The following is a 24691-nucleotide window of genomic DNA, read 5'->3' as shown; positions in this document are numbered from 1 at the left end:
TTGAACGCACCCCTGTATCACCTGCAACCCACCAGAGTTCAGTGCAAATGGGCGGCGTTTTACCCGGGACAACTTACACCTAACGCTGCCTTTCAACCAATATTATCCGCTTGTCAGTGAGGCGCCGGCCCGAGCCCCATGGCTGTATTAATGTTCGACCGTCAGTGTACGTCGGGGCCGCTGTACTGGGCGTGTTAAGGCTCGCCTGTCGGTGGTGATACGGCCCGCCGTCCTGAGCGCTGTCAGCTGCGGTAGGTATCCCTGCTAACGCCGACAGCTCCAGGAGGAACCAGGGAGGGGAGGACGGTGGGGGAAGCTTGGTTATTTTTCTTCGGACAGGCCATCCTGTGGTTGTCGTATCTTAACAGCGCAGCTTGTTTTTTGACACATTATCAATAAAAGCCCTTCTGGAGGCTCTGTGGAAGTCCAGCTAGCTGTAGCGTTTGTTAGCTTGCTAGCATTGAGTTCACTGGAGAACCGTCTGTTTGAGCTAACGCTAGCTGCTTAGCTTAATCAATTTGAAAGAGCCGACCAGGACTTCCTTAACTTACACGCTTACTCTACATTAGCTGACTAACAAAAAAAGTCCACTTCCAGACAGAAAGTGTTCACCAGTGGATTTTATTTTGCTCTCGTCTTCGTCTGTGGATTTGGAAACCTTAAGCTAGCTGGCGCTAACGTCATTAGCTGTTCCCACTTGAGCGACGCTACATGATCATACATATGTTTCCCAAATGTGTTAAAAAGTAACCCTAATCGGACTTGAATGACTATATGATTATGTAAGAGTATAAACTTAGCTTCTGGACATTACACAGGAAGCTGTGAATTACACGATGGTTGGGAAGGAGTTGCCATAATAGCACTATTTCTATTTACTGTTAAGGAAAATGAGCACAATTTACATATTGTAAGTTATCTGTACGAGGCTGAGCCTGAAGGAGTACTTTTATTCAAGTGCGACACACTTCAAAGTTCCCAGCCCAAATGTAGGTGTACAAGACACTACTTGCATGATGAAACTAGGGCCAAAACACACGTACACTATATATGCATGTGTGTTAGAACAAATAAAACATAAAGTTAGTAAACATACAACCCTTTAATATGTTGATTGCTGGTCAGTAGTTAAGCTGAGTCATATGTCTGCTATGTAAACATGTAATATAATCTGCAGTTGACATCAGTCATGATAAACAGACTATCCTGTTTGACATTTTTTTAAGGAAATGTTTAACTAAAACCTGATAGAAGGCCCAGAATATGCTGCTAACACGGCCTTTCATTTGGTCAATTTGACAATTAATTGTTTGAGCTATAAAATGTCAGAAAATTGCTATGAATGTTTGCAACTGTTTCCCAGTGTCCAGGGTGATGTGTTGCCCAATCAACACCCCAAAACCTTAATATATTGGGATGTCTGGCATTTTTTAGGCTTGCACTTTTGTGTGTCATTCTTCAGAGGTAAATCCGTTAGAAAGAAGCTAAAGTCTGAACTGCTTAAAAGCAGAATAGACCCAGAGCTTGTTGCAAATAAACGACACGCCCTTATATTCTGTTAATGAATAGTCATATTGCCAGTGGATAAATAATGTATCAGAAGAAAATGTTTTGCAGCGTAGTGTCGTATTGATTGTTGTCATTTGTCTGCAGTTTTGTTGATGCCTGTCTGTTTTGTATCATCTAGTGTAGATGCCTTGGCTGAGATGAGTGTGAAGGCTTTTGAGCTAGTCCCCGCTGTGGAGCGAGATCTCCTCATGGGCGACAAGGCTCGCATCAACATTGAATGCATTGAATGCTGTGGAAAGCACTTGTACATGGGTACCAATGACTGCTTCATCCACCACTTCCTGCTGGACGAGGTCACTTCCTCCAAAGGTAAACTGAGTTACTCAGTTCAGAAGCTGCTGCACAAATATCTGGGCCTCAAGAAACCGGTCGCTGAGCTGCGTGCTGCCTCCGCTTTGGAGCGCCTGATAGTGCTTTGCGATGGAATAGTGTTCCTCGTTGACATGGTGACACTGGAGACTGTCCCCTCGGCGGCAGGAGGCGGAGCCAAGATCAGAGGTGTAACGGCGTTCTGCATTAATGAGAACCCGGTGAACGGGGATCCGTTCTGTGTGGAAATGGGTGTGCTCTCCTCCAAGCGGCGGACAGTGCAGATTTACATGGTGTATGAGGACAGAGTGCAGCTAGTCAAGGAGGTGACCACCCCTGAGCAGCCCTGTGCCGTCAGTCTTGATGGCTACTTCTTGTGCCTGGCCCTCGCTACGCAGTACATGATTCTGAACTACAACACAGGAGCCTCCCAAGACCTCTTCCCTTACAACAGTGAGGAGAGGAGACCTATTGTTAAGAGAATCGGCAGGGAGGAGTTCCTTTTAGCAGGACCCGGTGGTCTAGGTAAGTCAGGACCAAAACAGGTTTTTAGAAAGTCATTACAAACCATTGAATTCAGTTCCCTCAAAAAGGTATTAGGAGCCATTGAAAAGTCTTCAGTTAACTTCTTAACTTCACCCACTTATTTGGGTGCATGACATGTTATTGATTCATTATATTTGTAGGAATTATTGTTATACAGTTGACAACAATGAAAAGGCAATGGCAGTTTTTCATGAATTTATTTTTATTACTTTTAATTGATTGTTACTGTTGTTGTTTTTTAAATGAATGTACAGTATTTATTATGTAGTATATGAATTGTCAAAACAGATTAACCTACATACATTTCATAGCCTTTTTTCTACTAGTCTTTACGTTTTTGAAGTATTTCTCAATTTAAGACCATTTTTGAATGACATCTTCCTGTCTATCTTCAAAATTGTCTCTCCACATCCCCCTCCAGGAATGTTTGCCAATGCTGAAGGAGTATCTCAGCGGGCTCCAGTCAACTGGTCAGAGAGCGTGATTGGTGCTGCTGTGTGTTTTCCGTACGTGGTGGCTTTGGATGAGAGCTTCATCACCATCCACAGCATGTTGGACCAACAGCTGAAACAGACACTTTCATTCAGGGATGGACACATTCTGCAAGACTTTGAAGGTATCCCTACATATTTCTTTCTTTTCAGACTATATCGTCATATCAAACCACCTATTAACCACAACAATCAGAAGAAGGAGTGATTATCTAATTGATGCCCATGCACCCACCCAGCCATTACTCTTGTGTGTTGTAACAGGCTTAATTGTCACAGAGGTCAGCAGTCTCCTTTAATAATAAAAGTGACCAAACTTGAGGTATTTTGTCAGACTTTGTGCAGCTCCGTCTGAAGCCACACAAGGCTTTATACATGTTTTTCACATATCTAGTAGTACTCCCCAAGACTTGTAAACTTTAATGTGTCCATCTCATATAGATTATAGAAAATTGAGGGAAATCATGTCTTGTGCTTCCTTGGTGTACACACTTTTGAAATTGAATTGGAAAACAGGCCTGGGTTAACCAAGGATGGAGAGACTGGATTGAGAAACAAAACCTTTCAGCAGAAAGTAGCTGAAAGCTGCGTAGAGCTGAACACTGGCGTCTTGATTCTTAATGAGATCTGAAGCACTGGCAACCTTTTCATAATACAGAGAGTCTTTCAGTTCAGTGTTGGAATGAAGAATATTATATAACAGAGCTTTAAAAAATAAGCATCTAAAATGATGTCGCTCTGGACAGGTGCACAATGGAGACTTCAAGTGCCACACGCATTCTTGATGCTCAGAAAAGAAAGCAAGCTCTGAGCTAAAACGGGAAACTCTGGAAAGGATTTGATTACTGACTATTATCTTATCTTATGTCTCTTTCCAGAGCTAAATATGTTTTAAAGGATATTCTGTAAAACACTAGATTAAAAAACTAATCTAGTCTGTTGGTCGTGCTTAAACAAGACACTACAGGTATTTGTGACAGTCCAGAAACTGTTTGTTTAAGTTCTGACTTGTGAGCGTTGTGTGTGTTTTAGGAAAGGTCATTCTGGCTTCCACTAAGGCAGTGTATGTCCTGGTACCCCTGCCACTGGAGAGACAGATCCAGGATTTACTGGCCAGTCACAGAGTGGAGGAGGCACTCATCCTCACAGAAGGAGCACAGAGAAATATTCCCAAAGACAAGTTCCAGGTAACAGACATTGTAATGTTTTGACGTTTTGTGTGTGAGTTATGGGGCATGCAATGATACTGGTATGACCAATTAACAATGATAATATAACTTTAACTGGGCTCTTTTAATGGAAACTATTCTTCTGTGCTGAATCACATTATCTAAACTAAAAAAAAAAACACTTTCTCATCTACTGTCACTTTCTGCATGTACAGATTTTGCACAAAAGAATCCTCCAGCAGGCAGGTTTCATACAGTTTGGCCAACTTCAGTTTCAAGAAGCAAAAGAACACTTCAGGTAAGAGTTGGGTCAGTGTGAATTTTACAACTTCTTGTTAAACTGTTCTGTTTTGTAATATGATTAAACTGTCTGTGGCAAGCAAGAATCATTCAGGCCCAAGGTTTTCCTTTAAAAAGCCTGACATTGCCTCATTTATATATTTTGTAGTTATTAATATCACAGTAGAAGAGTGATTATATTTCCATTTAACCACTATTACTCCCTGCTATTGACCCTCAAATACCAACACATATTAAGCTGTGGTTGTTCAAGAGTTGAAATCAATTCACTGTTGAAATAAATTGTTACATCTTGAACAGCAATGTGCTGAGCTACTTGATCAAAACTGCTAGCCCATAAGTACTCCTAACTGATTCTGCACTAACTTCTTTTATCACTTAGCAATTACTTTACAACGTAATGATTTTATAGACGCCTCGGCCAAGGAGGTTACGTTTTCAATTTGTTTTTGTTGTGAATCTGGATCTACTTCAGGAGTTTTTAGATTTTTTTCTAATTTGTGTCTCATTTTTGCATACTAATGCACACTTGCTTTCTGGCTATAGGTTCTTGATCCATTCCCTCACTCGTGAGCTGTTATTTATGTGACTCTACCTTTCTATTGGCAGGAAGGGTCAGCTGGATGTGCGGGAGCTGATATCTCTCTACCCATTGCTGCTGCCAGCTTCCTCCTCATTCACACGCTGCCATCCTCCTCTCCATGAGTTTGCAGATCTCAACCACCTGGCACAGGGTGACCAGGAAAAAGTGCTGCGATGCAAGAAATTCCTTATCAGTTATTTGGGAGAGGTAAATGGAGTAAAAACTGATTTAACAGAATTTTGCAGTGACTTCACTTCACTCACAAGTTGTCATAATACGTGTTACATGATGTTTTTTCTTCAACCTGACACACAGGTACGAAGCACAGAGGTGGCCAATGGCTGTAGAGAGGATGTGGACACTGCACTGTTAAAGCTATATGCTGAGCAGGATCATGACAGCCTTCTAGACCTGCTAGCTTCAGACAATGCCTGCCTACTGGCAGACAGCGTCCCATGGCTGGAGAAATATCAAAAGTGTGTATACTCTTATTTTTTTTGAATATTTATCACACATGGAAATTGCTGTATTTTAACACACACATACATTTTATAGTCTCAAGAGCCTTCACGTCTGTAGAAGAGCTGTTATTGAAATGGACACACAAATACAATTAACCTGAAACAGCATCCACACATTCTGAAAGTGTGACTGCACTCTGGACTTAAATGTAATCTTTTAAAGTTTGTTTCACTGCTTGATAAAGAATAATGGTAAATTGTTCTCAATTTGTCACAGTGCTTAAAACTTTGGTAATTAGCAGAAAAGTTAACATTCTTGTGGACCCTGGGAATCGGCATAATTTGCATTTAATTGTTACAGTCACAAAATTTGCACATTCCTAGAGGGACTGACTTAGATGGTGCTTTGTTGGGTAAATACTTCTTGCTGTTAATTACCACCCTCTCTTCTTGAGGGAAATGCTTTGCTTCATTCAGTCATTTTTTCCCCCTCTCCTTAGATATTTTGCACTTGGGCTGCTCTATCATTATAATGGTCAGGATTCAGCAGCACTTCAGGTATGTACACCTAAAATTAGTTTATAGTTATTAATTGAGTCTCTCAGCAACAACATAATGTGTAGGAATTTAACCTGTGCCCTTTATTTTTCTGACAGTTGTGGATTCGCGTGGTAGATGGAGAACTGCAGGATTCCACAAGATCTGACCTTTATGAGTACATTGTGGACTTTCTCTACTCCTGCTCCAATCTGGACCTTGTATGGAAGTATGCAGACTGGGCGCTGCAGAAGAATCCCACCGTAGGTTACCAGGACCTTAAATTACCTCAAAAATGTAACACTGCTGTCAGTCAAAGACTATTAATGCCAGTCAGCTTGAGGCAAAGTAGATTTTTAAACTGTTTTAACAGTAACAGTAATTAGTTGTGGTTTTTTTCTTTTATTTTGTCTAAATTTAATTACTTGAAGGAGAAAACCCTGCAAATAGCCCAGAGTTAGCCAAGAGGGCTTTTTTTCATTGGCAGTTCCTGTTCACATGATTAAAGGCACCATAAAAATCTAAATGTAAGAAATGCACATAAAACTGCAGCACATATGCATAATTATACAGTGGTATAGACAAGTAATAATTCTCTACAGCCCACATTGATCATTGGATGATCGAATAGGCATTCAAAACAAGAGTTGTCACTTTCCACAGCTCTCGAGCCATTTCTTCAGTTCCTCATTAAATAAAAAGGGAAGGTACTGAGTTCTTATTTAGCTCCCTTTATGTACCGGCAAATAACTCTATTCATGTGTGACTTAAATAGAAAAAGCAGATGTGCTTTTTTGCAGTAAATGTATTTTCTTGTGACACTGTTGCTTGTCGAGTACTTTACATTCTGCATGTTTTTGCCTTCATGCCACAGATTATTTTCACAACATTTTACGGCAACATTTTCTAATATTTAGCATGAAGTGGTAGAACTTTAGTTGTAACCCAGCCTTTCTTTATTGTTCATAGATAGGTGTCCACATCTTCACTAAGAGGCCTGCCAGTAAAGATCAGTCACAGTTGAACCCCGATGATGTCATCACTTACCTGGGAAAGCACAGCCAGGCGCTGCTTCTCTACCTGGAACACCTGGTGCTGGAGAGAAGGACACAGGTAACATAAAAGGATCAAATGATCAGCGGTTAATGACAAATATGGCACAGTGGCTTTGTTCTGCGAGAGAGAACTGGAAGGCTCTGGGTCTTAATGTCAACAAGTGTTGGCTTTAATGAAGTATCCTTGCGGAATACACAGAATCTGTGCTAGCCCCGGAGATGCTGTGTTGCAGCTGATTCAAACACTAACCTTCCTGCAGGGTAGCAAGCATCATTAGAGGAATTCCCCTGCAGTATCACGTCTATAAAGTGCTGAATTGCATTAATATCATGAATACATACATAGACTGCGGCAGTCTCACCATTGACCATATTCTAAATATGAAACTGGTCACATGAGACAGCAGCTTAGTGGTTAGCGCTGTCCCTTGACTTCCTCTTACAATTCTAACCTTTGAGCTAGGTCAATTAGGTTGCCTTTTAAAGGTTATGTACACCCTCAATTTTTACGTGGCTCCTACCTCCTCTAGCCACAATATTTTCACTCCAAGCAGTGCTCGTTTTGCCCAGTTACAACCACAATCTGATCTGTTGCTTGTTGGGTTGCTACACTGTAGTGTTTGGAGAACAAGGGCCTTTTTCATGGGCATGTCAGTAGGAACTAATGACAGTTTGCTTTTGGTATCCGCCCTCAAACACTTTCATTCTTAATGTCCTTTTGTGGTGTAGGTTTGAGGCTATCTTTAGTAACACAGCTTAAATTTCTTATTCAGATTTCAGAGTAGTGAATCAAGTTAATATAAACATATTTTTTTAGGTGTTTTCCATCATTAAGCTGCCTTCCTCATAGAAAGTTTATTGAATGTGAATTGTTTTCTTCCATGTTTTGAATTCAGAAAGAGAAGTTCCACACACACCTGGCTGTGTTGTACCTGGAGAGGGTCTTGTCATTAATGTCAAAGAAGCCAACAGATGAAGAGCAGCTCACGAGAGCTAGAGAGAGGCTCCAAGCCCTGCTCAGGGAGTCCAACCTATACCGTGTACAGTTTCTTTTAGGTGAGAAACAAGTCTGAAGAAGCCGGTACACTTTTTTGAATTCTGTTTTGCAGCGTTTCTGCCAGCTCTTTGAAGATTTTGATGAAAGATATATTTAGTTGTAATAATGTTTAGCTTGTCATAGTACAATTTATTAGTCATCTTGCATCTAGCACCATAAATACAAAAGCACATTTGATAGCAAGGTTGGATTCTCAAAACTTTGTAACTTTGTCCCAAATTGGCTGGAAAGATCACTATGCAGGTTTTTTACCCTGAATATTTGATGTCCTGTTCTGTTTAGGTAAGATGGAGAACTGTGAAGAACTGCTGCTAGAGCGAGCAACACTACATGGAAAACTGGAGGAGCATGATAAAGCACTGCACATATTGGTGCACAAGCTCAGAGACTTCCCGTCTGCTGAGGCCTTCTGCACGTGGGCCTCCTGTTCTCAGGATTCAGCTTACCGACAGCAGCTATTCCACCTGCTTTTAGGGGTGTATCTAGACGGGAACCAGACTGCAACAGGAGGTGGTGCTGGAGACCTGGAGATGGCAGCAGTGGACCTCCTAAATCGTCACGGCGAGGTGTTTGATGCAGTCCGCGTCCTGCGCATGCTCCCCGAGGGCTGGTCACTGCAGCTGCTGCGGCCCTTTCTGGGTCGAGCTATCAGGGCCAGCATGCATGCCTGCCGCACCTCCCAGATCGCTCTGGGGCTATCCCACTCTGAAAACCTTCAACTGCTGCATGATAGGGTGAGGAAGGCACAACACAATACAAAAATGTGCAAATTAGTTAAATAAGCAAATACTTACTTCTTTCACTTCTACATTACTTGTTTAATGTGTTGTTTTACAGGCTTGGGTACACCATCATTTATTAGATTATGACTAATAATTATTATGATTTTATTTTACAAAGGGTTAACAGCAATATAAATAATAGCAGTATTTACTACTTCTTTTAAAGGCATTACCAAGGCATTACAAGTAATTGTACTTTTTACGTATTTTCTCCACAGCTGAAAGAGCGGAAGAAACCTATCTTTGTGTCTGAAAAGAAGGGATGCCATCTGTGCCACAACACCTTCAGTGAGCCTGACGTGGTGTCTCTGCCAGGTGGAGTGCCTGTCCACACTCACTGTGTCGCCCAGAGAGTAAGAGACTCTCCCACAAAGAGACAGTTAACTAATAGCAGTAACCATACGTGAAACTTGACCCTTGAAACTTCCATGTGATCTGTGATCAGAGGCAACCATCTAAAGCATGACACGCTGAGTTTTTGGATGGCTGAGGTCTGTGGGGAATAGCAAAAAGCACAGCATTATCATAGTAGAATCTGCTATGAAGTGTGATGAGAAACACAAAGAAAGCTGTGGAGTGTGTATGTGTGTGAGAGTGCAAGGGAGAAAGAGATGATTTCATCTACTTATTCCTGTGCTGCAAACACCTTCAGACTGCAAGTTTTTATAGAAGTAAGCACCCGGCCCTTTAATCCATTTAAACATGTAATTAATTAAACACAGGCTCCCGTGCTTATCTGTGGGTTGAGTGCTGTACTGGTCAATGTCTCTGCTTGAACAGTTTTAAACCTGAATTTAAGGAAACAGATTGAACTACAGAACACACGATATGAAACCTGTTGCAAATATTTCTGAAGCATGCATAGTATTACCACTCCTGTGGTTCTGGTCTAATCACCTCATATATAATGTATTGATATTGTCCTAACTTGCACATTGCAGTGTTGGGATTTAATGTGAAATACTACAAAATATCAACACACATCAGTTCTGATTGAAACTCTGTTATGTCTGTCTTTTACTCTGAAATCTGGTCTCACTGCTGCTTTATTTTCCTCTCAGCCATAAGGCCTCTGGATGTTGCATTCACAGTTTTTCAGTTGCCAACAACAATTTGATCCAAACCCATTTCAATTTTGAATGTCCTGTTGTCAAGGTTAGGGACCTTGTCTCTGTGTATCGTCTGTGGATTAACAGCTATAAAACACTACATGAAACCTTAGATTTCTCCATTAATCATCAATAACTGTAACTTGGGATTTAATACTCAAAACTGCATTAAGGACCAATCAGATTGACCTTCTAAAACACAAATCAATCATTACTGAGAATATATCAGTAGACACATTGTGAAACATGACAGCAAATGTCATGGCTCAGATTTAAGTGTAATGTGAAATCAAGCTTCATGAATTTTGTCTGGTTCTTATTTTTATTCTTTTTGAGTAACAAATTAAATATAAAGGGACCTTCACTGCCCACCTGCTGGACACATTTTGTTTGACCAGGGTACGTACATAAAGTGATCAATGCAAAACAAGTGTCAGTCCCAGTGAAAATGAAAACTTCAATAGTTAGGAGGGACAAGGAGGTAATTTGTTCAAAATGTGAATAGAAATTTTCAATTTTCATAAGAATGTTACAAGAAGAGATGATTGTAATTATCTGTGGGTAATTCAGTTATTTTTCACATCTAATACAACTTACTTGATGCAAAAGATGTAGTGTCCCTTTTTTTTAAATTTAAGCTGTAAAGAGGTATTTGACCACAAGATGGCAGTAATGTGTAGAATGTTTAAAACAAATGCAATGAACTAGAGGTGGAACATTATAGAAATTACTTTCAGTCTTTACAATTTCTCTTCTAAATGTCCTGAGTATATTGGTTAAAAGGAAATGTGGAACTGTGCTATTAACATATTTTGCTAGATGAAATTATGAAATTACAAAGTAATTGCTCCTACTGTTGGACACTGTGACAGTGTGCAGCATTAACATGAAACCTCCAGATTAAGGAATTGATGTGGACCAGGAGGACTTTCTGTCACATTCCTAATGACGACACCGGACTGCTCATAACCCCTAAACCTTTTATTTTTAATGTGTGGAAATTGTGAGAAAACTGTATCATCCACACAGCAAGAGCAACACGTGGCTTGATACATCTCAGTTTCCATAACTGCCTCCCCCAGAGTGCTAGGCTTTAACCTTTTCATCACAACACTCCTCTTGAAAGCGGAAAGAAACTAAAGTCGGCCATATTATATCATAATAAAGCCCAGAAATTCTTTACAGGCTTGTCATCACAGAACACTGCTTTGTCCTTTAGTGCTTTCCAAATGTCGTGTATGTGTCGGATAACAATAAAGTGCAGCTTGGACCTCATAAATGTTTCTCCCAGATGGACATAACTAATGGAAGGTGCATAATGTGTTTGTGTAGCTAAATTGTGTGAACAGTGAAAATCAGGGTCGTATTCCTAAATGTCTCCCGGAGGTGATGCTTTGCTCAAAAGTTATTTGAGATGGACGAAGACGCATGAAAACCCTGATAAAAACTTAACATGGTTTATAAAGCTGCTGTACACTGAATACACTCTTTATAAAGGTAAATCATTGTGTACCTCCATATTTTATTTTTCATATAACACTTATCTCTCCGAGAAATGTTACACTATCTGTCTCATGAAAGATGCCCATCCAGATTTTACGTTATAATAAAAGCAATTTTGATGGTCGTAACTTCTTTAAGATCTGAAGATGTGAAAATGAATCATTACCCTTTACACACTACAAACTGTGCAAGTTGTTCATCCAAACTAGTTTTGAAAAAGAGAAAATCTGTCAGTATTCCCATTCTTTTAATTGACAACCGAAGCAAAAACCAAAACAAAAGACGTGTCTCCTCAATTGTTTATTTTGAACTCATTTACGGTCCAACTTCCTGAAACGCATCACTTTTGTGGGTTTTCGCTTGTTTCTCTGGTGCCTGTGCTGTTGATGCTAGCCTTCTGTGATTGCAACCCATTTCTGTAGGGAACTTTGTGCAAACGTGGGACTATTTTTCTAACATGGAGATCTGAATATTGTAATTACTGTGGGCTTGACTCACTTTCCATGACAGAAACTCACAGCTTATGCACCGCATCTTTCCGTCTGAACAGTTGAAGTGTAGCTTGCTTAAAAGGCCTCCTAACCATGACTTCAAACAATTTAAAAAATACAGTACAGTTGTGTTAAAAAAAAAGAATGCTATTGTATTTTATAAATATATGTATACTGGTATGTATATACTGCATTTGTACTGTTTGTTGCTTTCTAAACCAATGCCAATGTGGATGGGGTGTACAAACTGTAAATCCGTCCCACTTTAATAAACATGAAACTGTATATCGACTCGTGGAGTCTCGATTTCACACCTGCAAGTCATTCCCATGTGAATTTTCTCATGATTACTGTTAGAACGCTTTGTTTTCCTCTTTTGTAAAAGCTGTTGGTAATGAAGGTCCTGTGGGCTAAAATCTGACGACAACAGAAAATTAAAGAGGGAATGCTGAAGAGGGTTGTTTATTTAGCTTTGGTATTTCATTGGATACCAATTAAACTTCTGGATGTGGATCAAAGTAAAATCATGGGTTTTAGTACGAAAACACCGTGTCTGACATATCGTATGTCATATTGGCTACAGGCTGTGTAGAATCCTGAAAATGCAAAAACAACAACATAAACACATGCAAATATAATTTCCCTTTCTGATGCTGAATGTAATAAACTGTATTAGTCACTATGGTTCATAGTTGACCCATTTGATTTAAAATGGATATGATACCCCTAAACGGAGCGGATTTCCAGGGGTAAGTATTAAGTAGCACTACTACATTATAAAGATACTCCATTACAGTTATATGTCCTACATTAAACATTTAGTTGGGTAAAAAATAATCAGTTTTCAGACTTCAGCTTCAAGGATCAGTGTGTAGGTTTTAGTGGCATCTAGCAGTGATGTTGCAGATTTCAACCATCTGAATATAGCTCAGCCTTCCAAGTGTGTAGGGGAAACTATGGTGGCCGCAAAACTCACAAAAAACACGAAAGGCCTTATCTAGAGCCAGTGTTTGGTTTGTCCCTTCTGAGCCACTGTAAAAATCCAAAGTTTTTCAGGTATGTTTGGTCATTTCAAACATAGACATGCAAGTTTCCTAGAATACCAGCTGGTGCAAAAAACACAACAACCCCAAGCTGGAAAACAAAAAGCTCAGAGGAAGAGCAATGAAAGAGAGATTTCCACAGAGGACATCCGAGTGAAGAGTTAATTTATGGGAGATTGGAGGGTTTCTTCCTGTTTGCAGCTTCAAAGTGTTTGAACAATTAATATTGACTTTAGATAGTAATGTATAGGACAAGGTAATCTGGGTGTTAATATTGCTTGATAATATTGACCAACTACTTGAGTGTATATCTAGTGAAGATCTGGGGGAGTTTAGAAAATGGTGTAACAAATTTAGTTTGATGCAGTTTCCAGAAATCTGACAATAAAATGCAGTCCAATTAAAGTCAAATATGCAAACATTTTGGGAGATGGAAACTTACTTTTTTATGTAATATAAAAACATTATTTTACATATCAACAATATGTTTATTTCATAAAAAAAACATGCATGTATGTGGTGACTTAATATGAAGCAATATAATGGGCAAATCCCATCAGTTCTGCAGGTGTGGAATGCTTTCACATGTAGCTGCAGGGGACCAGCCGATTATAATAATCTGATAATGATGAAGATATGTGCATTTTGAAATACTACAATTATTTTTTTGAATTCATGAAGACCAGTTTGTAATTGAAATGGGGTTTTATTTTTACCTGACAGTGTGCTTGAGAGCCTCTTGTTTATATTGCCATCTCTTGACCTTCTTTCTTTTTTTTGCTCTTAGTTTTTCATGTGTAAACTGTGGTGAGGAACCAGAAATAATTGCCACTGAAGTTAAAGATGAGACAGGCAGAGTAGAGACTTTGTGAGCAGACTGCGGTCCAATTGGAAGGCTAGTTTGACCTGAATTTCAATAGTGCTTCTTTGTGGCCGTGACCTGCGTCCTGTTTAGTCGAGATGAATGGACAGCATATTCTCACAGCACAATTACAACATATGGCAGATGAACACCCAGTCTGAACTCCTATCAAAACTTCAATCTTCTGGGAAGTGACAACTTCACCTTGAGCCTGCTCTTGAACAACATGTTGTAAGAAATGACAGTTGGAAGCGGAGAACAAAGAGCTGAACATGTCTCTAAATCCAACCCTGGGAAGCTTTGTGGAAGAAGAGAACAGAAACCCTGTTTTTGAATAAATCACTGCACATGATCACCAAGACGTCTGCAGAAAGCAAACAGTGTTGCCTGCTGTTAAACAATGAATGGCAAACCTCCAGGAAACTGAGATCAATCCTGTTCTCCAACAAACTATCCTTCCTCTGGAGATCCTGCAACAACAGCACACTGCCTGGCTGGACCGAGCACGCTTCACGCTGCTTCCACCTGCGTGTACCTGTGTTGCTCTCTGTTTGTTTTGACTGACAGCCAGGCAGGGGTGATGTAGGCTGGATTCTCCTTTCTTCTTCTTATTATTCCTCTTCTATAATACTGCTAAAATGTAATCTATGTGACTGTTTCATAATATAATTTAATGTTATAATTAAAATGATAATATCAAATTGAAAAGAAGATTAGGGAGAAAACAACTGAAGATTAACAGGGCCAAAGTGGGGTTTAGACATGTTCAGAGGCCAACAACAACAACAACTCCAACATGAGCCAACGTCATTAGTTTCGAAGTTGTCTGAGATATGGAGAAACAGTAAAATCTCATTTTGGGTCACATTTATGTATTTCATAAAAAGAATAAGTGATTATATAATCGTTCATACAAGGATTAAATAATAATGTAACCTGAGATGAGATTTAAAGGACCAGTGTGCAGGATTTAGTGGTATTTCGGTGTGAAATTGCCAGTTGCAACTAACTGAACACCACTCGCACCTGTATTTGACAACCTGGAAATGAGAACAGGATAGCGTCAGAACACACAGTGCATCGCAGTTTGTTGTGTATGGGTCTGCGTAGCCACAGACCACTCAGGGTGCCCAGGTGGCCATAATGTTATGGCTGACCGGTGTGTGTACATGTCTCTAAGGGTAAAACTGGCTCATTCTTAGGTAACCAAAACACAACAATTCCTATATTTGGGTGATTGTGCAGTCTATGAAAACATACCTATGACATTTCTGCCAGTACATCCTCCTCAGTGTTACACACTGGCCGTATAGAGAATACATCTCGCTGAGTGAAACAGCTCCCCCTGTCGACATCTCGCTGTAACTGCAGGCCGGCCAGCTCACTGATCGACGCAGCAACACAAACGCCATCTTTAACCGACACAAGCAAACTGCTGAGGCAGAGTTGTGGAGAGAAACTAGGTCAGGCGCTCGGAAAACGAAAACACTTTAGAAAAACTTGCTTCGTGCGTTTCTTGTCGGTATCTACCAGCCTCCCGACACACCGTGCTGTCGTATGGTCCAATGTGTTGGATCGGTCGGTCAGCTCCAACGCAGTTTTCTTGTGTAGGTCCCGGTTGACGTTGAGTCACATTTTCTCATTAAAAAACAGCGGACGGAGGTGAAAGCCAGGTAAGAGGAGGACGGGGGTCGATAACTACTATGAAGAACCTTGACTGTGTGTTTTACTTTGCTGTTTTTTCAAGTGTAACTTTATATTAACTACACATTGTTCGCTAAGTTACGTTTAGTTAGCGCGGTGCAACGCTCGCTTCGGCTAAGCTAACTCTAGTCTCGGTTTGCTTGACGTGTTTGTAAACTAAACGTCGCCGAAAGTCCCGATATTTATGCGAAAATGTGACGCTAAATGCGGTCTTTTGCAGAAGCATTACTCTTAGTTTGTGGGTTTTTACATCCCGCTGATGAGACGCTAGTGTTGGGGGAGGCAGAGGGAGGCGTGTCCTCCATTACAATGTTTTTATTCTCAGGTGAGAAGCAGAGCCGGTGGAAACACTCTGAAACACACCTCAGGACTGTAAAGTACGAGGCGAAGTAACTGGTTTCATCCAGGTAACTTCCAGGTTAACTCGTTACTAACCTGAAAGGTGGATGAGTGTGTGTTGTCATGGCAATTTACTCTCCACGTCAAGGTTATCTTCGTGGTTAACTCGATGTTAACCTATAAAGCACCTCTTGTCTCCTCCGCCCACCCACAATCCTGTGGAGATTAATTCACACACATTTGGAAAACAGATGGATTGTGAGAGGCTCACTGCGAAGGGCGAGGGAGTTTAAAGACCGTCAACAGCCTCCATTTGAGCCCGATGATGTTCTCTATGAAAGATATTTATGTCCAGGAGTTCAGTATCTGCCAGCTTCTAGGGCCAGAGTGCTATTGTGAGTTTCCCATTTAATTGTTATAAAGATCAAAGGGGCTTCTTATGTGGTCGAAGGTAATTCACAATATAGAAATACTTTTTAATATACTTATACTAGGTCTATATGCAGAACGCTTTATTCCAGAGGAATCCAGAAGATGATCAGTGTTCACTTATTTTAATAGTAGCATTACAGTCACACAGGTAGCCTTCAGCCTCGCTGCATTAGGGAGTAGATCAGGCACCATGTCTGATTTCAGGCATAGAGCAGTTTTAAATTTGTTTCATACTTCATTCAATACATTGTACCTATTTCCTCCCAGATAAGTTATCGGGCTCACTTTTTGCTTTATTCCCTGTTAATTAATAAACTAAATGAATTATTTCTTTCATTAATTTACCACTTCAATCTTGGAAATTTACCGCAGTCGTGTTCAGTCATATCACAAATAAAAGAAGAGTCCGTAAGAGAAAAATAGAGAACCTACCTGAACACTGTAATGTTACTTATGACTTTAGGGAAGCCTGTCTTTGTTGGCCTCTACTACGGTGAGATTAGGCTAGGCTAACTGTCTTTAAACTCATATCCTGATATTATCTTATCTTATCTGACAAATATGGAGCATGAAACATGAAAAAATCTTAATCACTATCGTCGTAGTACTGTTGTAACACCAGTGTAAGCAATCAGTTCGTCAACTCCATAAGTTAAATCTGGGTAGGTTCAACTCCCTTCGTAGTACAGCCCTCTGGTTATTGACACTTTTGACAGGAAAAATGATTCCTTTTGTACAGCAGGTTAATCACTGGTGTGTCTAGTAGGTCTGGACAATACATAAGGATAAATAGTACGATAATCAAAGGACCATCATCTAAATTATAGACAAATTAGAGAACAGGAATGTTTGTTTCTGGCTAATCCAGGCAATTAAATAGCAGTGGCCTAATACAAACCAAGATAAAAACAGAAGAAATAAATCAAGAAATAATGAATAAATTTAATGATACTGAAAATAGTTGCAGCTCCACAACCATGTGTCATTTCACAGATATATATTCAGTATGTGTCTGCATACATCAACCTACCAGACACTGACTGCAAGCTTGTTAACAATAGGACAAATGGGATAAAATTCTGCCAAGCATGTCAGGTCTGTTGATGAAGAGGCCCTGCATAATTAATACTGCTAATCAAGAGTTCATTACCCCGTAACTCGGCCCAACCATCTGGATTTTGTTAACACCTCTTCTATTTACCCAGGATGAAACGAGGTGTGCAAGGGAGTGAGCAGGAGGACGGAGGTGGCACCAGTGGCGGGTCTCAGGAGACTCTTAAACGGTCCCGAAAGCAGCGGAGGGAGAAGGATGTGACGGGGGAGGGATCCCACTGGCAGTGCCTGCCACAGGAGATCCTGCTCCACATCTTCCAGTACCTCCCTCTACTGGATAGGGCTTATGCTTCTCAGGTACCCATGTAATAATGAGTCATCCGTCACTATACGGGAAGTAGTACTTATTGTGGCCAACTTTCACCTCACTCTAAATGGTCAGATTAATAGGTTTGTAAGAACTAACTAATCATAATTGTTATATTGTGGCTCCTAGCCTTCATGCAGGAGTGTCATATGTCTAAGACTGCAGTATTTATCTTGGTCTGCATGAAATAATGAGGCAGGCTGCAAATTACAATGATTTTTCATTATTTTTGCAATATTGCTTGTTTTGTCTGCAGTCAGTTGGGCTCTTAAAATTAATTAGGGAGGGATAAACACACAAACATACACCCATACCTAGTTCTTTTCTGATCCAACAAGTCTTGTACTCGTCACATTTGGCAAAAGCAATTTGCCTGAGGGTAAATTAATTGTTTCTGTTCTCTCCCATGAGTCACATTTTGAGAGCTTGCCTAGGGAATTCAAAAAGCATTTTTTTGGCCACAAGCCCTCCTGTGAAAAATAATGCTTTTGGAAATAAAAAAAATTGTAAAAGATTTTGCTAAGCAGTGAGTGCTCAATTAGATTTCATTGTTGTCACCACAGGTGTGCCGGGGCTGGAACCAGGCCTTTCACATGCCAGAGCTATGGCGGTGCTTTGAGTTCGAGTTGAACCAGCCAGCTAGCTCCTACCTGAAGGCCACACACCCAGACCTAATCAAACAGATTATCAAAAGGCACTCCAACCACCTGCAGTATGTCAGCTTCAAGGTATGAACTGAGTTTGTGGCTAGGGTGGTTAAAGTGAAGTGAATTTTGTTCTGTTCAAGTTAAAGTGTCACTGGGTTTTAATTTTGGTTCTCCGTGCCGCTCAGGTGGACAGCAGCAGAGAGTCTGCAGAGGCAGCATGTGACATCCTCTCTCAGCTTGTGAATTGTTCTTTGAAAACATTGGGGCTCATTTCCACAGCCAGACCCAGCTTCATGGAGCTGCCTAAGGTAAGCCTCAGCAAGATAATCGTAGCGGGTCTTTATCTGCAGGCAAAGGTCAGACTGCTGTTTTGGCAATCACCTGGTTGCCACCAGTTTTAGATTACCGTTACAGTTGTGGTATTACAAAAGTTACTTTATTATTGTGGTTACAGTACCCAAACCTTCTAGGGGATGTAGAGCTTCAGTTTTAGGCTGTGATGTCTAGAATGCAGCTAGTTTAATTAAGGCCAAGTGCTTCTGTGAAGGTCTATAATATTAGATCTATAAGTTATCAGCTAAAAACATGGTACTCTATTTTCTTGGTCAGATTTGCAGATTTTTTTTAAATTCATGCATATAACCTAAAGGTACTCTGTAGAGTTTTGATGAGCGGGTTTCAGGTTTTAAGCATGTGCACAAGGATGTATATACAGGCAATAGTGATATGATTTCTGCCACCTGCAGAGGGCAGCAATGCAAATGTACAATGGAATAAGATTGTAGTTGCCAATTACGTCTTCATGGCAAATTGCTTGATGTCAGTATGTAAATAAAACTAGCATTTAGGTTGGCCATGTTTACTGACGATCAGAGCTGACTAAATGTTTCTCTCTCTTGCACTGTTCAACAGTCTCACTTCATCTCAGCGCTGACGGTGGTTTTTGTCAACTCCAAATCCCTGTCCTCACTGAAGATCGATGACACACCAGTGGACGACCCCTCCCTCAAAGTCCTGGTGGCCAATAACAGCGACACCCTCAAACTGCTGAAAATGAGCAGTTGCCCTCATGTTTCACCTGCAGGTATGGACAAATAGGAGGAATGGTAGAGATGAGGGATTAATAATGATTCACAGATGATTGTTAAGAATTGATTTGATCTAGCACAATTATAGCTGACAACTCCGAGTCGGTACAAACCTTTTTGTTAATGTTTGGAACATCGCTTCCCCATGTGATGATTTTAGCAGCTAAGCTTCATTTGAGAGAGAGTGGTTGGAAATAAAAGTAATATAAAAGCAAAAAAACTATTAACTGAGGGAAGTGACTTAGAAGACATGAATGTAGATGTGAGGGGACATTGATATTGAAATACTGATCTTTTAGAATTTTTATGAAGATATAATAATTCACCAATTCAATAAATCACTTTTCCTAAATGGTACCATAAAAACAGCTGTAAGTCTGTGGGGAGAGAGAGTGCAACTTCACCCCTCATCTCTGCTAGCTCCCTCCCTCCCAGCAAATTTAAAATACGCATAATCGACCTTAATTTAGGGGGCGTGGCATTAATATCGACTGGAGTGAGTGACAGACTGACCACAGCAGTGTAGCAGGAACAGGAACAGCGAGCTGAATACAGATTTGTAGTTTTCTACACATTTGCAAATCTGATAATGCACAGATTCTGAACACACAGTTGCAGATTCCTGTACACATTCGCAAATGTCATCAGATATTTACAAATCTGATTACGCACACACAGATTAAGATACAGTTACACAACTCTCAACTGACATTTGTAAATAGTTTTGCTACAATAATAGCCCAATAGTGCAGATGTACACCCTCTTTAAACAGTGGATGTAATTCTATAGTCTCCTTTTAATTTAATTTACTTTTCTTTATCTCCCAGGCATCCTGTGTGTGGCTGATCAGTGCCACGGCCTTAGAGAACTGGCTCTCAACTATCATTTGCTGAGTGATGAACTTCTCATCGCTCTCTCCTCAGAGAAGCACGTTCACCTTGAGCACCTTCGCATCGACGTGATTAGCGAGAATCCTGGCCAACAGTTCCACTCCATCAAGAAGAGCAGCTGGGATGCCATGGTGCGCCACTCTCCTAAATTCAATCTGGTCATGTACTTTTTCCTTTATGAGGATGAGTTTGGCCCTTTCTTCCGTGATGAAATCCCCGTCACGCATCTGTACTTCGGCCGCTCTGTCAGTAAAGACGTGCTGGGCCGCGTTGGGCTCACCTGCCCGCGTCTGGTGGAGCTGGTGGTGTGCGCCAACGGGCTGCGACCGCTGGACGAAGAGCTGATCCGCATTGCCCAACGCTGCACGCAGCTGTCAGCCATCGGCTTGGGAGAGTGCGAAGTGTCCTGCAGCGCTTTTGTGGAGTTTGTCAAGATGTGTGGAGACAGACTGACACAGCTATCCATCATGGAGGATGTACTGGTTCCAGATCACCGCTACGGGCTGGATGATATCCACTGGGAGGTGTCAAAGCATTTGGGTCGCGTGTGGTTCCCAGACATGATGCCTACCTGGTAGAGCTCTCCACGAGAAGATTTAACTTGTGTCCAGGATTTTGTTAGACATATGTGTGTGTGCGTGTGTCATGTTTGGAGAGTTACGTTTTATTAGGCAAGCCCCTCATCTTTCTCCTGTTTTTGAGAAAGGCCCTGTCCCAGGCACTTTATTTTTTTCCCCCAGAGTACGTAAAGAAATTACATCACTTTTGAGTATTGATGTGATAAAACATGTAAATGATTATAAATCTGCCGTGTACACAATTTTTATATTTATATGTATATTTATATCTACATTTATTTGTCTTGTTGTCACTCATAACATGTAGCATCTTGTTCTCTGAGCCCTTTCTTAAGGGCTACCACCTTGCAGATTGGCCAGATGTTGTGTTTCGGAGGTGACACTTTAACAGGAATGTATGGGAATTACTGGGAGTTATTTCACATACAAATGAATTTTATGCCTATTATGAGCGGGCGTACAAATCCTTCTAATAGAAATCAGAAACCTTCCAGTTAAAGTTTAAATTCCAGTGTAACTTGACAACCAGATACAGTTAACAGAGTGCCATCACCACACTGAAAGTAAAATGAGGTCAGCCGGTGTGGAAATCTAGAAAAAGTCACAGTTATGACCATTAAAAGCTAATAAGTACTTAACTGTAGGAAGGTTTCTGATGTTTTTCTTTCACTTTACAACCCAAGTGATGACACATTGTGACTGTACAAAAATAAACACTTCAAGGTCGTTATAGACAGGGTGGTTGATCACAAGACTAGAGTCGTGTAGGTAATAGCACATCAGGATTACACGTTGAATACATATGTTTTTGTTTGGTTTTAGTGTCCTCTGCTCCTGCCTCCTGTCATCGTGTCTCTATGTGATGTCTTTGAATGTGTTTCTTAGTCACTGCATCTCATTGAAACATGGAACTGTCTATTTGTCTGTCCTCTAGTTTGATAGGGACAAAGCTAAAGACAGTTCCAGCTCCCTTTTTTCTCTAAGGACAGCTATTTGTGAAGGTAATGCCTTTGGCCATAATCATCATAGTCTGTATATACTATATAGATTGAAGATATTTTTGTGTGTAGTGTACAGTAGATTTCTGCATTGCCTGACCAATGTTCATTTTGTAATTGTAAATGAATAGTATGTTAAATTTGTCAAGAAATTGTGAGGGCGAATCACATCTCTGTACATTTACTGAATCCCACTGATGCACTTTTACGCTAATGAAGGATCCAAGTTTAGCCAGATGTCATTAGGGCATTAAAGTAATTTAAAGTTAAAAAGTTAAATTTAAATTAAAGTAGTCTGTCAATTAAATGTATTTAGTTTAAACTACCAAGGTAATGTTTCACCTTTTGTAGGCGAGGCTTTTTATGGAGTTATCTGTTCTCAAACATTTTATATTCTAAGAAATGGAATTTGCAGATGCAGTTGATTCACAATTGACACAGAATTCTGGGAAGTAATTAATAGTCTGTACAATCAATAGTTTACATAAGAAAGATATATTCTAGCTTAGCACTTGTAAAATATATTTTATAGGTAAATATAAATGCTGTTAAAGGTTTGTTACCACCAGCAATGTTTGTAAACGCAGCAGAGAACAAGCCCATATTTTCAATTATGATCAGCTGACGGACACACAAAATGGATATTTTCTATCTTCAAGAAAAACTGATTTTCTGTATGTGAATTCAGCTCAACCTTGTATGGTAACATAATTAAGGACTGAGGATTTATTTGTTAGTACAGGGCTGCACAATTATGACCAATGCTGTACTTTTTGCAATAAAGATTTTTACAACTCAAATTGATGGTGGTCCATTAAATTTAGTTCTCGATCATGTGCATCTGTTGCATGAAAACATTGCCGCAGAAGCTCCGGTGCTTATTTGGACGGATGATTGGATCATTGCATCATCAATGTAGTTGATAAAAATATAAAAATCATGATCTCAGTGAGGTAGTTGTGCAGCCCTGAAGACCAGACAGTGTGGCAGCTGAATGTTGATGTAACTGAATGTGTAAGAATGAAATATTTATGTCTCACTTGTTGTAGTGCAATAGAGTGAAAGAATGACTGTTGGAAGATGTGTTCAGGTGGACTTACAAAGGATGTTGTTTGCCTGTGCAATGAAAGATACTGAATAATTGGATACTTGTTTTATGGGGTTTTAAAGTCATCCTTTTGTGTATTTTGTTTGCAAATTGATTCATTGAAGAAATCTCTACTACACATTAATACTACTTCAGTTGTTGCCCTCTAATAGGGACCTATCATGTCTTAAGGTTTCTGAAGGTCAGAAAGGCCAATGGACTATTGTATATTTATAAAGCCCCACACTCTATCAGCTGGTGTTATTAACTGCATTTGTATTCATTGCTTATAGATTCATTTAGCATTCAATGGTAGGCTGAGTAAACGCTGCAGTTTTTAAAATATTGTATTTTAGCTAAACAAGGCTATATTGTACTGAGAAGATATAATGGAAGGTAACCTCTTGTACTTTCCATAAAGATATGTAATATTTGAGTAAAGTTCATAGCCAAATTAACAAGGCCTGTTTGAATATGTATTCCATGTCTGAATTATTGACATTGCTTTAATCAGCTTGCTGTAGTGTTTTCTTGTTTCAAGACAATACAGGATTGAAGAGAGCTGAGCTGTTTGTGAACGTGTCTGTTCTTGAATGCTCCACAAAGTTTAATAATGCATTCAGTAAATCAGTCACACAAACCATTCCGGGGAGTGGAAAACATCAAATTAGTCATTGGAAATTAATTTACTCACTCAGTATTTTAGTCCACAGTAGTAAACTTTAATGGATTTAGATCGGTATGTTTGTACAAGAGTACCGTCCCTCATGCTAAAACAAGAGACTATTCTTCATTAGTCTGCTCTGCAGCCATGCTAGCAGCTGTGTGAGGCTGTACTTAGGAACAGTGGTGCTCTGAGCAAAGTCAGTAGGAGAAGAACCAAGAACTACTGGATTCATGGTCTCTGGGGACCATGAGTCAATAGTTATTATTTGAGTCTCACCAATGTGTTGGGCCGACGCCAATTACATTTCTTATAACCAGGGTAACCAACAGGCTCTTGTTTTTGCTTTAATCTTAGTGAAATAGGATTAACCCAGTGAAAGCTTGTTCAGTTTTAAAGCAGACAATATCCTTTATGGCAGTCTTGATGAAAGCAACTTAGCTGATTTGTGGCCTTAGTTTGTTTTAACAAGTCAAACTTGAATTCTGCAGGTGTGTGTTGATTCCTCAACATCTCAGACACTAATTTCTGTAGTTGAGAATTAACTCAATTATGTTTCTAGCTGTCTGGACTGTATTTACCTTCTCCATCTTACTTCCCCAGTAATGGAAAATGAGAGCGACAATACAATTTAGGATCTGAACTCCTGAAGTCAGACTTTCGCTTAATTTCTGAGGGTTATTTGTCATCATTACATGTTTCTTGCATCTTATTTTTGATTTTGCTGACTGTCGCAATCAATATCACATTTCTATAACTTGAGAAATTAGAATCAGATGAGGATTAGTATGCTGTCAAGTTATTTACAAGCACCTCACAGCAGATGGTGTGCTCTATAGCTCACCTGGAAGAGCTTGAACCCCACGTATCAAGGTCCTTGCTCTAGTGGCCATGAGATCGAATCTGACCTGTTGCCCTTTGCTGCGTGTTATCCCCTCTCTCTTCCCCTTTTCTTGTCAGTCTTCAGCTGTCCTAT

At 40.1% G+C, this 24691-nt stretch overlaps 2 protein-coding genes across 4 annotated transcripts; both read left to right on the top strand.

The window, feature by feature from the left end:
• On the top strand, window positions 1-12247 carry tgfbrap1 (transforming growth factor, beta receptor associated protein 1). 3 transcript variants are annotated; one of them, XM_051378304.1, is made up of 13 exons: window positions 1-251; window positions 1693-2403; window positions 2846-3040; window positions 3948-4102; window positions 4300-4382; window positions 4994-5174; window positions 5283-5443; window positions 5929-5986; window positions 6085-6228; window positions 6935-7078; window positions 7917-8076; window positions 8360-8811; window positions 9078-12247. In XM_051378304.1, exons 2-13 carry the CDS (start codon window positions 1707-1709, stop codon window positions 9264-9266), a joined length of 2619 nt encoding a protein of 872 aa, XP_051234264.1. In that variant the 5' UTR covers window positions 1-251; window positions 1693-1706; the 3' UTR covers window positions 9267-12247. The 3 variants fall into 3 exon arrangements, with proteins under 3 accessions (XP_051234264.1, XP_051234266.1, XP_051234267.1); XM_051378306.1 differs by having other exon boundaries at window positions 1688-2403; XM_051378307.1 differs by having other exon boundaries at window positions 1-306.
• Window positions 12248-15247: 3000 nt separating this feature from the next.
• LOC127351109 (F-box/LRR-repeat protein 3) lies at window positions 15248-23617 on the top strand. The gene is made up of 6 exons (XM_051378309.1): window positions 15248-15540; window positions 17548-17752; window positions 18326-18490; window positions 18595-18717; window positions 19322-19493; window positions 20326-23617. Exons 2-6 carry the CDS (start codon window positions 17549-17551, stop codon window positions 20964-20966), a joined length of 1305 nt encoding a protein of 434 aa, XP_051234269.1. The 5' UTR covers window positions 15248-15540; window position 17548; the 3' UTR covers window positions 20967-23617.
• The last annotated feature ends 1074 nt before the right edge of the window (window positions 23618-24691 follow it).

The sequence above is a fragment of the Dicentrarchus labrax genome, unplaced genomic scaffold, assembly GCF_905237075.1.
Source record: "Dicentrarchus labrax unplaced genomic scaffold, dlabrax2021, whole genome shotgun sequence".
NCBI classification, from domain to species: domain Eukaryota; kingdom Metazoa; phylum Chordata; class Actinopteri; family Moronidae; genus Dicentrarchus; species Dicentrarchus labrax.
The sequence above is the reverse complement of the archived record's forward strand: the minus strand, read 5'-3'. Positions and strand labels throughout refer to the sequence as shown.

Bases quoted from the DNA above. Each gene is read 5' to 3' on its own strand.
- tgfbrap1 (XM_051378304.1), top strand. From the start codon at position 1,707: ATGAGTGTGAAGGCTTTTGAGCTAGTCCCCGCTGTGGAGCGAGATCTC. The intron at 5,987-6,084 runs GTATGTACACCT...TTTTTCTGACAG, and splicing joins AGGATTCAGCAGCACTTCAG to TTGTGGATTCGCGTGGTAGA. The intron at 8,077-8,359 runs GTGAGAAACAAG...TGTTCTGTTTAG, and splicing joins CCGTGTACAGTTTCTTTTAG to GTAAGATGGAGAACTGTGAA.
- LOC127351109 (XM_051378309.1), top strand. From the start codon at position 17,549: ATGAAACGAGGTGTGCAAGGGAGTGAGCAGGAGGACGGAGGTGGCACC. The intron at 17,753-18,325 runs GTACCCATGTAA...TTGTCACCACAG, and splicing joins ATAGGGCTTATGCTTCTCAG to GTGTGCCGGGGCTGGAACCA. The intron at 19,494-20,325 runs GTATGGACAAAT...TTTATCTCCCAG, and splicing joins CCCTCATGTTTCACCTGCAG to GCATCCTGTGTGTGGCTGAT.